This window comes from Caretta caretta, chromosome 5 (genome assembly GCF_965140235.1).
Source record: "Caretta caretta isolate rCarCar2 chromosome 5, rCarCar1.hap1, whole genome shotgun sequence".
Classification (NCBI taxonomy): domain Eukaryota; kingdom Metazoa; phylum Chordata; order Testudines; family Cheloniidae; genus Caretta; species Caretta caretta.
Genome location: NC_134210.1, coordinates 13,593,672 through 13,607,253, shown reverse-complemented (window position 1 = coordinate 13,607,253; position 13,582 = coordinate 13,593,672). Strand labels below are relative to the sequence as shown.

The 13,582-nt window shown below is 43.0% G+C and overlaps 1 protein-coding gene across 1 annotated transcript in view; it reads left to right on the top strand.

The window, feature by feature from the left end:
- LOXHD1 (lipoxygenase homology PLAT domains 1) overlaps positions 1-13,582 on the top strand; it is a 315,277-nt gene that overhangs the window by 168,316 nt on the left and 133,379 nt on the right. The window contains exons 19-20 of the mRNA XM_075128349.1: positions 3,317-3,471; positions 8,043-8,203. Of these exons, the coding sequence (XP_074984450.1) occupies positions 3,317-3,471; positions 8,043-8,203 (316 nt within the window). The remainder of the gene's footprint in view (positions 1-3,316; positions 3,472-8,042; positions 8,204-13,582) is intronic.

Below are 13,582 nucleotides of genomic sequence, written 5' to 3'. Positions count from 1 at the left end.
AAAAGTTCTAAGACTCCATTCCTGGTCTATCCCCAGCAAAGACAGACTATAGACAGACACACAGACCCTTTGTTTCTCTCCCTCCTCCCAGCTTTTGAAAGTATCTTGTCTCCTCATTGGTCATTTTGGTCAGGTGCCAGCGAGGTTACCTTTAGCTTCTTAACCCTTTACAGGTGAGAGGAGCTTTCCCCTGGCCAGGAGGGATTTCAAAGGGGTTTACCCTTCCCTTTATATTTATGACAGGAAGTTTTAACCTAAGCTGGTAAAAATAAGCTTAGGGGGTTTTTCATGCAGGTTCCCACATCTGTACTCTAGAGTTCAGAGTGGGGAAGGAACCTTGACAGAGGCCCTGCTCAGTGTGCAGCTCAGGCTACATAATCAAGGTAACATGCAGCCCTGCAGTAAGCTGTTTCCTGTCGCAGCACTACAGGGCAGGAGACTACAAGGATCAACTTCTTATGTGTTAATGGCTTCTACAAGCCAACTAATGGCTTGATGGGATGGGATGCGGGGGAGGAGGAAGATCTGGAAATGTTGGTGGGGGAGCTACATGTTGTGGGAAATGGCAGGACAGGTGGTGGGGAAGGAGCAAGAGAGACACCGCTCTTCTCTTACATGCTTTAAGTTATTGTAACAACCATGTAATAAAATTATCACAGTTTTGGGACTTAGACTGTGGATGAGATTTCTCTCACCCACCCTGTTAATAACTACATACTGCAAACATTTCAAAGCACAATCATTATCCCCATTCAAGTATAACTAAATGTACAGGAGTGGAAGGGGTACTTAAGGATCACATAGTAATGTGGCCTAGTGGAAAGACCACTGGTCTGGGACTATTCCTAGCTTTGCAACTGGCCTGCTGGGTGACCTTGGGCAAGTCACTTCACCTGTCTGTGCCTCAGCTTCCCATCAGTAAAATGGGGATAATGATGTAAAGTGCTTTGAGATCTACTGATGAAAAGCACTATATAAAAGCTAGGTCTCATGATTATTACCTAGCCAAAATAATATAACAACTGCAAACCTAGGAGAGAACTACAACTGTCTAAAAGACCACTAACTCCTACAATGAACATTTCTCTTTTTATTTAAAAAACTGGGGAATGAAATGACATAAAATGCAGTGAGTAGCTTGTTCAAAATATAGTGTTATTAAATGGCAAAAAAAATTGTTAACACAGAGTTAAGCTTGTTAGGCGATAGCTCATGCTGTTTCAGAAGGTCGAGTTCAGCAAAAGTCAAACTCTGAAAACCAGGAAATAAATAGTTAAGGTAAATGCCCATGTAACCTTAACTATGCCCTCTTTGAGCGATGTGCCAGTACTCCCATAACACACACACACACAGACACACACACACGCTCCCACTCTGCCTTTTCACTCTAATGGACAGGTGCTACCAGCACTTGTGTTGTGCTCAAACACTGAGCCTGCTTGCCTGACAGGTGACCACACTTAGAAAATGTAACAATCACTTCAAGCCCTTTTACGACCCCTTCACACTGTTACACAAGACACCACCATAACCTATACTTTCCTATACCAACCATTAAATCCATGAACTGCTCTCATATCCCACCTTGCTAAGGACAATACCCATGGCAAGAACACCTCAGTGCCCTGCTACTGGCACGAGCTACACAATTCTGTACTGAAATGACAAAGACTGGAACCTCAAGGTACACATGCACCTCTTTCCTTTGATAACACAGAGGGGGAACTCAGCCCCAGGTCTCCTCATACCAATCATAGCTCTTCCAAACTGCTCTAACTTATTTCTCCACCATTTAATACAGCTACACCTAACACAGTGAATGCAGCTGGAGTAGATGCAGATAATTCCCAGTAGCTATTGCCAGCTCCATGGGGCAGAGTTAAGGTTACATGGGTGTTTACATTAACTCTGTATTTTCTGGTTTTCAGAAGTGAGAGTTTTGCTGAACTTGACATTCCAGAGGGGCATAAGCTATCACCCGGCAACCTTAACTGCATTAATAAAGTGTTTTGCTATTTAATAATGTTTTGTTTGGAACAAGCTGTTCTTTGCCTCAGCATTTTCACACTGGTCACAGCCCCTGGAGAGGAGGCTGTTGCAGGGGCCAAAGCCATTTGGACTTGCTGAGGTAATGCGGTTGGTAAATAGGATGGTAGAACCTGATGATCCAGTCTAAAAGTGAGATGAATCACGGCATTCCACATTGAGAGAAATGCAGGCGTCGACCTGGCACTTGAAGGAGGTACCGATAGAGAAGAGAGGACAAAGGGGTAGCTCACCCTGAACTGCAACCAGGCTAAATCATAGTTTAAGCAAGGGTGCTGCCCCAGAAGCAGTGCAGGAAGCAGTCTGTGACTTTGAGGTTCATAATGTACCATTCCGTCTTTGCCTGACTGTGGTGGGGCATGTAACCTGCACCCGGCCTGCACGTCTCTCAGCATGCCAGTGTAGCTACGCTAGTGTGCACACTGGTGGCCAGGGTCAAGGCTCTGCCCACTCCCCACCCCATCCTGCCCATGTGTACGGCAGAGGGCATCACAGCTCTGCAGAGGCTATATCTATCTCTGTGCTTCTACCCATGATCGGGTATCCAAGGCAGGGAAGTAAGTGGGTGCCTTAAGTCCCTTAGTCTCCTGTACAGCTGCACAGGATGGGCTGCTTTGCCCCTTTATTACCTTTCAGTGGGGATGATGATATCTACCTGCCTCACAGGGATTGTTGTAAGAATTGATGACTTTTCAAACTCTTGCAAGGTGCTGAGCTTCATGTAGCTCAGTAGCAATTGTGCTGCATACAGGTGAGTGAGTTTGTTTGCACCTCTCTTTGTTTAGTTCTGAAAATCTGTCGTTACTGGTATCTGGCTCTAACTAGCTCACATGTATCTTCTCGAGTGCTTACAGGTTACTCCTGTAGCTGGTTGGCTAGCTTGCAAAGAATGGGGAAAAATAGGAAGGAAGCCTAAGGCTGGACTCTCTCTTTCTAAAACATATCGGTCTGTTTATTGGTGGGTTTGATGTCTCTTCGCCCTAAAGCTCTTTCTCAAGTTTGCAACCAACTTTCCCTTCTGAATTCTTTGGTAATGTGCAAGAAAGGGGAACCAGAGTTGGTGTTTATACTCTGGGTTTTTCTCCTTTTGTCTGTAACAATGTACTGACTTGTGGCATTAGTAAAGTAAAAGCCAATACATTAGCAAAATTACCTAGTGAAAGTTTGAGCTGTGAATCAGAATGTTTGGAATTAATTATGGAAAATGAAATAAATTTCAGTTACAATAAGTTGCATTCTGAAGTTGCTTTATTAATTTGTGTCTTCACAGTGATAAAGTACCGGGTAACCGTTTGCACTGGGACAGTAAGCGGAAGCGGGACAGACGCCAACGTCTTTGTCAATCTCATTGGGGACCAGGGAGATACGGGGGAACGTATCCTCTGTAACAGCATAAACACCATGAATAAATTTGAGAAAGGCAGTGTAAGTTGGCCCCGTGGCCCCGTAAGCCTGTCTGAGCATGCTGCTTAAAAAGTGCGACAGTTGGCAACTAACTGAGCTCCTTTGGGAATTGGGTTGGGGGAATGTAGTTCCTAGGACTGTTTTAAAACATTGCCGATACTATCTTGATATCACAGGAGCTACATGTTGCACTGAGGCATAGGAGCAGCTGCAACCTCAGGAGATTCAGCTGCAAGCTTGGCACTGATACTTCTTGGGACAATGGGGGTTAGTGGAAATCATGTGCATGGCAGAGGTGTCCTGATACGTTTTGAGTGGAGAGAGGGTTTGGTGAGGAGGATGGTGAGAGGGAGGAGTGTCCTTTGCTTGACAATGTCTGGATGTGCATTGTCTGGCCACACCAGAAGAAAGAAAAGGAGTACTTGTGGCACCTTAGAGACTAACCAATTTATTTGAGCATAAGCTTTCGTGAGCTACAGCTCACTGCATCGGATGCATACCTTGGAAAGTGTAGAAGATCTTTTTATATACACACAAAGCATGAAAAAATACCTCCCCCCACCCCACTCCAAGGTAACCTATTTCCCCTTGTTTTCTCCCAATCCCCCCCCTCCCCAGACGCTCCTGCCAAACCCTGGATCTGCGCTGGAAATGGCCCACCCCAATTATCATACACATTGTCATTATCATACACACCAGAAGAAAGACAGGAGGCAATGGATGTGATGTCATTAGGCGGTAATTTTATTCACTTTAAATGTCTGGGAGTACCTGGTAACCAATTGTACAGTGCAGGTCATCATCCTTTCCTTAATCATTTCCACATGATCCCCAACTAAGTCCCAGCTATTCTGCTGCTGGGACCCCGCCTCCCTCTTCTCATAAGAAGGGTAAGGGCACTATAAAAGGAGAGTGGGTCAAGCTCCCCACTTTATGAGACACAGGAACTCCAAGCCCCTCTTACTCAGCTTCCTTAAGGGACACTTTTCATCATCTCCTTTTCCAATCCATTTTATCCAATCACCATGGTCCCTTCCGTACTGAGTATCTGCATTGGACATCCACCACAACTTTTACAGACTAAGTGGTATTAGTTGCACCCCCGCCCCCGCCCTTGCTCCCTCTCACATGGTCTCAGACCTGCTGTGAGGAAGGTGAGAAAACCCAACTTGCCTTGGCCAATCCATCAGTAAGGAGAAAATTCCTTCCCAGTGCCTCAAGGAAAAGGGCAATGAGCGTAATGCCCACAGCGGGTCAAGAGAGGGCCCAGTCCTTTTCCTATGTGAGTCCAATGAAGTTAAAAGAGGGCCTCCCCAAGGTTGCATGGGATATAAATACCCCTGGCCTCCATTCTTCTGGTCAGCAGGAAGGGCAGAGCAGTTACCTTCTTCTGACCTGGCCCCAACTGCTTCCTACTCTTCCTGTCCATCCCTGTAAGCTTTTCCCTACCTCCTCACCCATTATAGAGAGTCCTTAAAGGGGCAATGCCCCTTGTCTTTCAGCTAGCTGGACAAAGACCCACACACACAAATGGAAGACTGCGGTGAGCACTTTCATAGCATCCTGTAATGAAGCAACTCTCGTTTTGGTCTCTAGGCTGAATGTTGACTGTTGTGATGGTTTCCGGGAGAGGAGAAACTCTAGGAAACTCATCAGTCCTCCAACAATGAAAGACAGACTTCCCCCATGATCTGAGGTTGGGGAGAGCAGGATATTTGGGCAGGGGAGGGAAGAGCAGAATGTTGCAGGTAAAAATCAGAAATTCATTATAAAACCAGAAGGGACCATTTGCGATAATCTAGCCTGACCTTCTGGGTAACACAGGTTGTAGAACTTCCCTGAATTAATTACTGTTTCAACTAGAACAGATCTTTTAGAAAAACCCATCTTGGTTTAAAAGTTGCCCATGATGGAGAATCCACCACATGGTAAGTTGTTCCAATGGTTAATTACCTTTCCTGTTCACATTTGCACCTTATTTCTTCAATAAAATGTTTCTTCTGTATGTTTTATTCTCATTTCCACCCCACTCGCATTGCCACACCAAATTTTCATGTCATTTTCATGCAGTTATTTTCTTGTCAGAATATCGTGTGTTTTTCTGTCCTCCCTGGAGGGCCAGGGCCAGGGATGGAGACTGTGCACTGCTTCTGTGCAAAGCATGGAATAATAGAAAGGCTTACTAGTAGGTAAGGCCACTGCATCATTAACAAGCAAATAATGCACTGATCTGACCCATGGGGTCAACCTACTTAATATGCATTCAATTGTGCCTGACACTTTGGATTTCTGGTTTTCAGTTTAAGCTGTTAAAAGCCAGGCATGCATCTCTAAGGGAAGAATTTGAGAATCTGATCAGAGAATCATTCAAATTTGCCATTTGTGTGTGGATTTTTTTAAGTCATTTTTAATTAAAAATTTTAAGTGGCAAGAAAATGTGAATAGGAAAGGTGAGATTTTCAAAACTGGCCATTTACATTGTTCCTGCAAAATATACATTCACAGATGGGACCTGATTTTACATTTCTAGAGCTTCCAAACTCCCACTGAAATTCTTAGAAGTCACAGGGAGTTTTGGGGGCTCCCAGGATGCAGAACTGAGCCCTTATTGTGTCTACAAAACCTGTAGTTGTGCACACAGTTGGTATTTGCATGGCAGGATGCATAGCTGTGCTTGAAAACTGTGTATTCAACTGCATATTTACTCATGCAAATGTGCATTTTGCAAGTGTAATGTATGCACATACATATTTTTTCAGACACTATTTATAGGCCCAGTTTTGAAAAGTAGGCCCAAAATGTAAGAGGAACTTTAAAAATATGGGATGATTTATTCCAGTCTACAAAGTAACAATTTTTAAACTGGAGGAAAAGTTACCTCTTACCAAATGATAGCCAAGCAAGTCTCATTTTTCTGTTAGTTTGGAAGCCTGTTTCTGTGATGTTCCAAAATCATAATCATCATAGTTCATTTCCGCCAGAAACATATTTTAAGCACAGATAATAACTAGTTTCTGACTTATAAGAATGAGTTGTATGGCAATGTGCATGAAATAAATAGTGGATAATAGCAAAAATAAATTTTAGAAATCCTGCTCATACTGTAATAGCAGCCAGACTATATAAACTAACCTGGGATGCATTAAAGAATAATTGTTCTTTTGGCAGAGTGAACTGAAAGCTGGTGAGTGAAACAGAAAAATATACAGGGCTTAACTCTGACCAAACAGAAAATGTCCATTCAAAAAAATGCAATAGTTTAAATAAATTTAATCAACTAATCAATCAATTAAAAATTAAAAATAAATAAAAAACAAAAATAAGTAAAAATAAAAAAGTGCAAACCTCTAATCAAGATGCACTTAATCCAGTTTAACCCTATCTTATATTAGTTTCGCTTAAGCAGGTAGTTTACCGATGCAAGCTAAACTGATGTAAGCAAGGGTTAAACCAATTTAGTTTTTTATACATTAGCGGGTTGCACTGATGTAATTTCATTGACTTAATTTATACCAGAGTATGGTAAATGCTCATTTATTTACACCAGTGTATGGTAAGTGAGCTTAGAATCAGGTCCAGTATAGCCAACTTCATTAAGTTAGGTCAAACCTGCTAGGTTTTGATCAGTGAATAGGTATTTGTGAGTCTGATCCTGTGACTCTTTCTTATGTACGTAATTTTTGCTCACGCAAGCACACCCATTATTTTTAACACTTAAAAGTTCAGTAGTATGTTTTTGCTGCCTTTTTTTGAAAGGACAGTTTTGCTGAAATCTTTTAAAACATATTTTGAAAGTAGTGGCTGATATTTTTGTAATACTCTTTCTTGGTTGGGAAAATTTGTCACCCTCCTAACCCTCTATCTGGACATTAACAAAGACAGGCCGCCACCAGCAGCAAATTTGTGCTTTCTGTGGAGAGAAGAGACAAATGCACAACAGCACTATGTTCCCTCCAATTTTCTCCTGCCTAACCAGGCATTAAAGCAAGGGGCCCTTGTGATTGCATCAGGAGCATGGTAAACTACAGTGGTCCTCTCTGTGTATATGTCTGTCTAAGGTACTTATATGGCCCCATTACTGGAGTACCTGAACACATCACAATCTTTACATGTATTTATCCTCATAGTGCCCCCCTGGGGTGAGGAAGTGCCACCTCCATTTATAGTTGGAGAACTCAGGCACACAGAGTTTCTGTTTTAGAAATCCTGCTCATACTGTACCCTAGCTCCCCAGGAAGTCTGAGGCAGAGCAGAGAACTGAACTTGGGTTTCCCAGATCCCAGGCCAACACCCTTAGAACTGGACCATCCTTCCTCCCTACTAGGGGGAGGTATGAGACTATGGGTAGGAGTAAGCACCCAAAAGCTCTGGTTGCCGTTGCTTTATCAATCCCACCCTATGAGTCTAGCACAGATGTTCCGGTTCATTCTTTGGTAAATTAACTTGAACTTAATGCATTCACCTGCTTCTGAGGGATCTTCTCCATCCTGCAGCTCTGGGATTGGTTTGATCACAGTAATAAATGCTTGTGTTTCGTTTTGTTTCTTAGGAGCAATATTCCCTAATCTTGTTTCTTTTTCTCTCTGTCAAAGGCTGATGAGTTCTACATTGAAGCAGTGACTCTGAAGCAGGTGAGGAGGGTGAGGATAGGGCATGACGGCAAAGGAGGAAGCAGTGGCTGGTACCTTGACAAAGTGATAGTGAGGGAAGAAGGGCAGCCAGAAAGTCAGGCTGTGGAATTCCCATGCCACAGGTACTGGAAATGATGCTCTCAAATGATGCCTGTATTTACTGATCTGTCACACTTCCAAGAGCCTGATTACCGTTCAGGCTTGGACTCTTCTGAGCTCATCTAAATCCTGCCAGATAATTTTTTTGCTTGGCCTGAAAGCAAAATGTGTGGATTGGGAGATTAAGTATAATATGGCCCTCTCCTACTAAATAGGCAGCAATCTGAAGAATAAACTTTACAGCCAATGGGGCTGAGGATTTCCCAGAGACAAAATGCAACCTTCTGGTGATGAATCCAATGTCAATGCAACCTCCTCCTGCAGGAACATTCGCATTGCTTCTGCAGCCTCCTACTTTTGTTGCAGATGGGGGGCCTTCTTCTGCCCCCATATGCATGTCCCATGATCCTGAGAGCTGCGGCATGCTAATCTCTTGTTGGGAGTATGCAAAATCGATAAGATGCTGTCATTAAAACTCACCACTGGAACGGAAGTGCAGATTGCCCAAGGGCAGGTGGGAATCGAAGAGAAAAGGGCCCGTGACTCTGCCACCCAGGCAAGTTACAAATGTATTCTTCTCTTTCCTCAAGACAATAAGTGGCTGGAAAGAAGGTATGAAGCTTCCCTTGGAGAAGCTATAGCTAGCACTCATTTTCACATCCCACACACAAGTGCTAGCCAGTATCTGCCTCAGTGTGGAGAGTGCAAATAATCAATAGCTAGGTGAAAACATTGCAGACACAGCTTCAACACAGAGTCCTGGGTCCTTCAAATCCCACCTTTCTTTGCAGAGGATTTCATGCTTTGCAGGGTGAATTCCACGGAATAACAATGAATTCCTGTTTTTAAAAATATAAGGCATGCTCTTCCCACAGGACTGGTAGAATTTTATATACTAATATGATTATTCTCAAATTGCCAACAAAGGTAAAGCCACTGAGTCTGATTCTAATCTCATGTTGGTATAACCGGCAATTACTCCCCTGAAGTCAGTGTAAAACAATGTGAGCTCAGAATGAGGCCCACTGAATTACTAAAGCCACATCACATAACAGAGAGCAGAGCCAACTTGCCAGTGATGTAGAATTTGACATGAGATGCGACATGTTCATTGCAAAAATTGGGCAAGTTTCCAAATTATAGCCCCCTTAACCACAAAATAAACCCATCATGTTATGATGTTACCACTTTTTAATACCCATTTAATAAGTTAACTCACAATATAGTAACCAGACAGGCATTGATTTGGACATGAAATGTCCACATTGAGAACTGTTATGCTGATATCTTCAGAGATCTTCACAAGTCTAGCCATGTGATACATCTAGCTCACATTAATGGCTACTTCTGAATAACCTCATGACTGAAGCCACTTAATTAATGGCCTTCATCCCCTTGGGATGAAGATCCTGTTCTAGTAAGGTTACGCTAAAGCACTTGGCACACCATCCAGTTGTGGAAGAAAAGTTTTCATTGACCGTTAAAAACAACAACCATAAACAAGAGGCTGCAAATTAAGACCTGACTGTAGACTATCCAGCTTGCACATTCAGCCTTCGCACCATGAATCACTGGATTCTGTTCTTCTTGTGTTTTCCATGATCTGTTGTCCAAGTGAGACCATTGTCACTCACATGGGTTGTTTTGCTGTCCTTGTGCCACCATTATCTGTTCCTCTCAGATGGAAATGGTCACATGACCAACAGAGTGGGAGTAAATGGAGTACTGTTCCTACCACTGCCTCTGGTGCCTGCGTCTTCTGCAGGATCATGAGAAAGTGGAGCAGAATGACTGTCTACAGTTGTCGTGGAGGCTGGAAGTATCTGAAGGCAAAGGTGCTCACCCACTGCATCCTCCATAGGAATGAATAAACTTGTCCATGACCAGCAGCGTTTGGATGCTTCCATTCCTGCTGGCCAGGGATACCTCCAATTCCCTTGCTGCTCTGGATATCATTCAGAGAGGCCTGCTCCTCCAGGATACAGATACTTCTAGAAACCTGGCTAGGAGGAGCAGCCCTTTCTTAATGAGCCAAGGCAAGCAAGTGGTAATGAGAGGTAGAGACTACAGTTCAGAAAGGCCAGGGAGAGCATCTGTCTCAGTCAATCTGTTGCCAGCTGGTGGATATGTTGTTGTACCCATCACCCTTCTCTTCTGTGGCCTTATCATGTTCAATTGTTACCTATAGCACATTGACAAAGTCCAGGGGAAATAATTTTTTTTTCTGCTGTGTCCTGTTATTTAGGACTGGTCCAGGGACATGCTCTGAGCTCAGCTGCTTCTGCTGTGATCCAGCAGAGCCAGAGCACAAATACCTTCTTCCAACAGGAACAGATTATACTGGTGCAGAAGATGCTAAACCTTCTCCCGCCGATCTGGATGCACTAAGATATAGGAAATACTTCCATTGTGGGGTGCTGGTTACACAGCTCTCATGATGTCTGATGCCGCAAGGACACCAACATGGATTTCCTTTCCATGTAACACACTGAAGTCTGTTTTGTTCTTCTCATTTACGTGTATAAACACGTGGCTAAGATTTTTATTAATTTAAAAGCTTTTAACAATAAGCATTTATGTAGCACTGGAGGAACATCCACTAATTAAATCACAACAGTCCTACAAGGAGTATTAGCAAAGTGAGGTACAGAGAAACTAAATGGATTAACAGTGAGTTTGTGGCAGAGCCAGGACTAGAATCCCGGAGTAATGTCTCCCAGTCCTGTGCTTTAAACTACCAAAATAGTTGCTGTAAAGAAAATGTAATGGCTCAGAGTTATTCTCAGAGTCAGTGCATTAAAAATGCTCCTTTGAAGTACATTTCCAAGAGCTCTGCGTAAGCTCAAAAGTGTGACTCTCACACCAACAGAAGTTGGTCCAATAAAAGATATTACCTCACCCACCTTGTCTCTCTAATATCTGAGTGTTCTTTACAGAGTGCTAGCTCATCGTTCAGATGCCTTGAAATCTTTTATGACTTTCTGACATTAGAATAATTCAGATTTTTTCAAAGTGAATCACTGAACCGTTCAGTGCAATGACTGAAGCCATCTGTATATTATAAGTACTTTACAGTTTGGGTGCTATAAACATAAATAGTGCTCACAATAAAAAGGATAAATGAAAGGGCTGAATCAAATAAGAACCACCTTTCCCACCCAAACCTAGAACCACACCTATTTTGAGGATCAAAGCTTAAGTTTTTTATTTTTCATTTTCACTTTGGGGCTTTGTGCAAGGACAGAAGCGGAGGAGCTGACATTCAGTAAAAGAGGCTGCTTTCATAATATCCCAGGCAGAAATGAAATGGAAATCAAAGACAGCCCAATCTCATGTTAGGCCACATCCTCAGCTGGTGTAAATCATTATACCACTGTTGAAGTGATTTTATACTGGCTGGGAATATGGCTTGATATTTCTAGCTGAGCTTTGCAGACCCAAGAAATCTGAATATTTGTGATAAGCTTTGGATAAGTGTCCAAACCTGACCCGAATCTCTGAACTTCTTGTGGTTTTCACATCATTGTGTGTTTTGTAAATATTTGTGCAATATGGGATTACAGAACATCATTTTAGCCTGATAGTGTGTGTAGCTCAGAGTGGTACCAGACTGAGGTATGTGTGTGTTAGAAATATGTAGACAGATGTATGTAAACTACCTAGGGATTATTGATGATTTTACATTGCAAACCAAATGCTTCTACAAGCACTTTGTACAAGAAGTACTTTGGCTGTTAGGTCGAATGAATGCTATTTTAAATGGCCTGATGTGTTTAGAATGTGTTTGATCCATTAATGTCATGTGTTTATATATAACCTAGTTGACATCATTCTAAACCTTGTTCATTATACATAGAGTTCTTTTGTCCCTCCGAATTTTTGCAAACCTTGCTGCTGGGCATGGGAGGTACCTTGAGCTTGCTGTACAAGGAACAAATATGTAGATACAAGTGCTTTATGGCGTTCCATTGTGACACCAGTGGAACAACATTTGAATAGCACATTGTGCGGGAAAAAGGAGAAACAAGAATGTGTTGCAAATCAAAATCACTCATCTATCATTATTCACACGTCTTCATCTTGCGCTGCTTGAGGAGACGGTGTCCTTGCCACAGCCTGCTAGTCTTTTGGTTAACACAAGATTGGGCAATGGTAGCTGCCTTAAGTCATTTCTGTTGGTGGTCTATCCCCATCTTTCTTTCACCAGCCTGTAGCAAGCTTTCCACACCTGATTTAAACTCTTCCTTGCCTCTTCATCAGTAGCCCCCGGCAAAGAGCAAAGCTCTTCTCCAGAGCAGTCTTTCTTCATGAATTCCCTTGCGGCACTCCCTTCTCCACCAGGGAAGCAGTTAATATTTTCCCTTCTGCACCCAAAGTTCTGTTTCTTGTGGAAGACATTTTGATTCTTTCACCTTGGCTCAGGAGGTGTCCTTGGATTCACTCCATATTGGGCGATTGCACCAGCAACAGTGAAGGATACAAAAACAACCACATATACACCAGCAACAGAGGAAGCAGCTTCCAAGATGACTGATGCTAGATTAGCACAAAAAGCAGCTGGCATAAAGTCAGCTATCCCAGGGGCTTCTCTCTTTCTGAAGGGCATTCTGAATTGAGAGGATCATGGGGTGGGCAGAAATTAAGTTCTGTTTTCTGGGGGCATCCCATTTAAGTTCCATGTATGCAGAGGCATCTTGACTTTTGTGATGACTTAATTCCCTAGTTGTTGGATACCTGTCCAAGAGTGGGACCACTGAATCAACATCAAGGACTACACAACACACAGGTACTAAGGATCAGTTGCAACAGGTAAAAAAACCCCAAACCAACGACTAATACAAAGACTTCCTTCCGTAAGACACATGTTCTGGTACGCTCTTCATGTGTCCTCCATACACTCCACACTTGGCTCCAATTCTTTACATCAATCTCTCATTCTTCAACACAGATAGCTGTGCTTCTATATCCCTACAGTCCATCTCACTCACCAACAAGGGCAAACATTGCACCTGATAACCTACCACAGTGTTAAACTGATATTTCTTCATGCTGATATAATTACCGCTAAACCTCTCCAACACACATGGCCACATGTTTTACAGAGTGAAAGGGAAGAATACTGGGTAGATTACATACCCGACAACCAACAAAAGATTAGTGGGGAGACTGGGGTGGGGGGAATGGCATTACATGTGTCTCTCTTCTGCATGCTGCCGGGCACTTAGTCTTGCTGCAAAATCCTGGTGGCTATTTCATGTTCCCCTTATTAATTCTGGGCTACAGAATATTCCTGGGGCTGTTGCCAACTCTGAGTTCTGCTTCGTGTTTGGTGTTCCTGCAAACTGCTGTTTCTTCCACATAGCACCTGTGCTGATATTATTTCTGTGTGCAGGGGTGGGTGC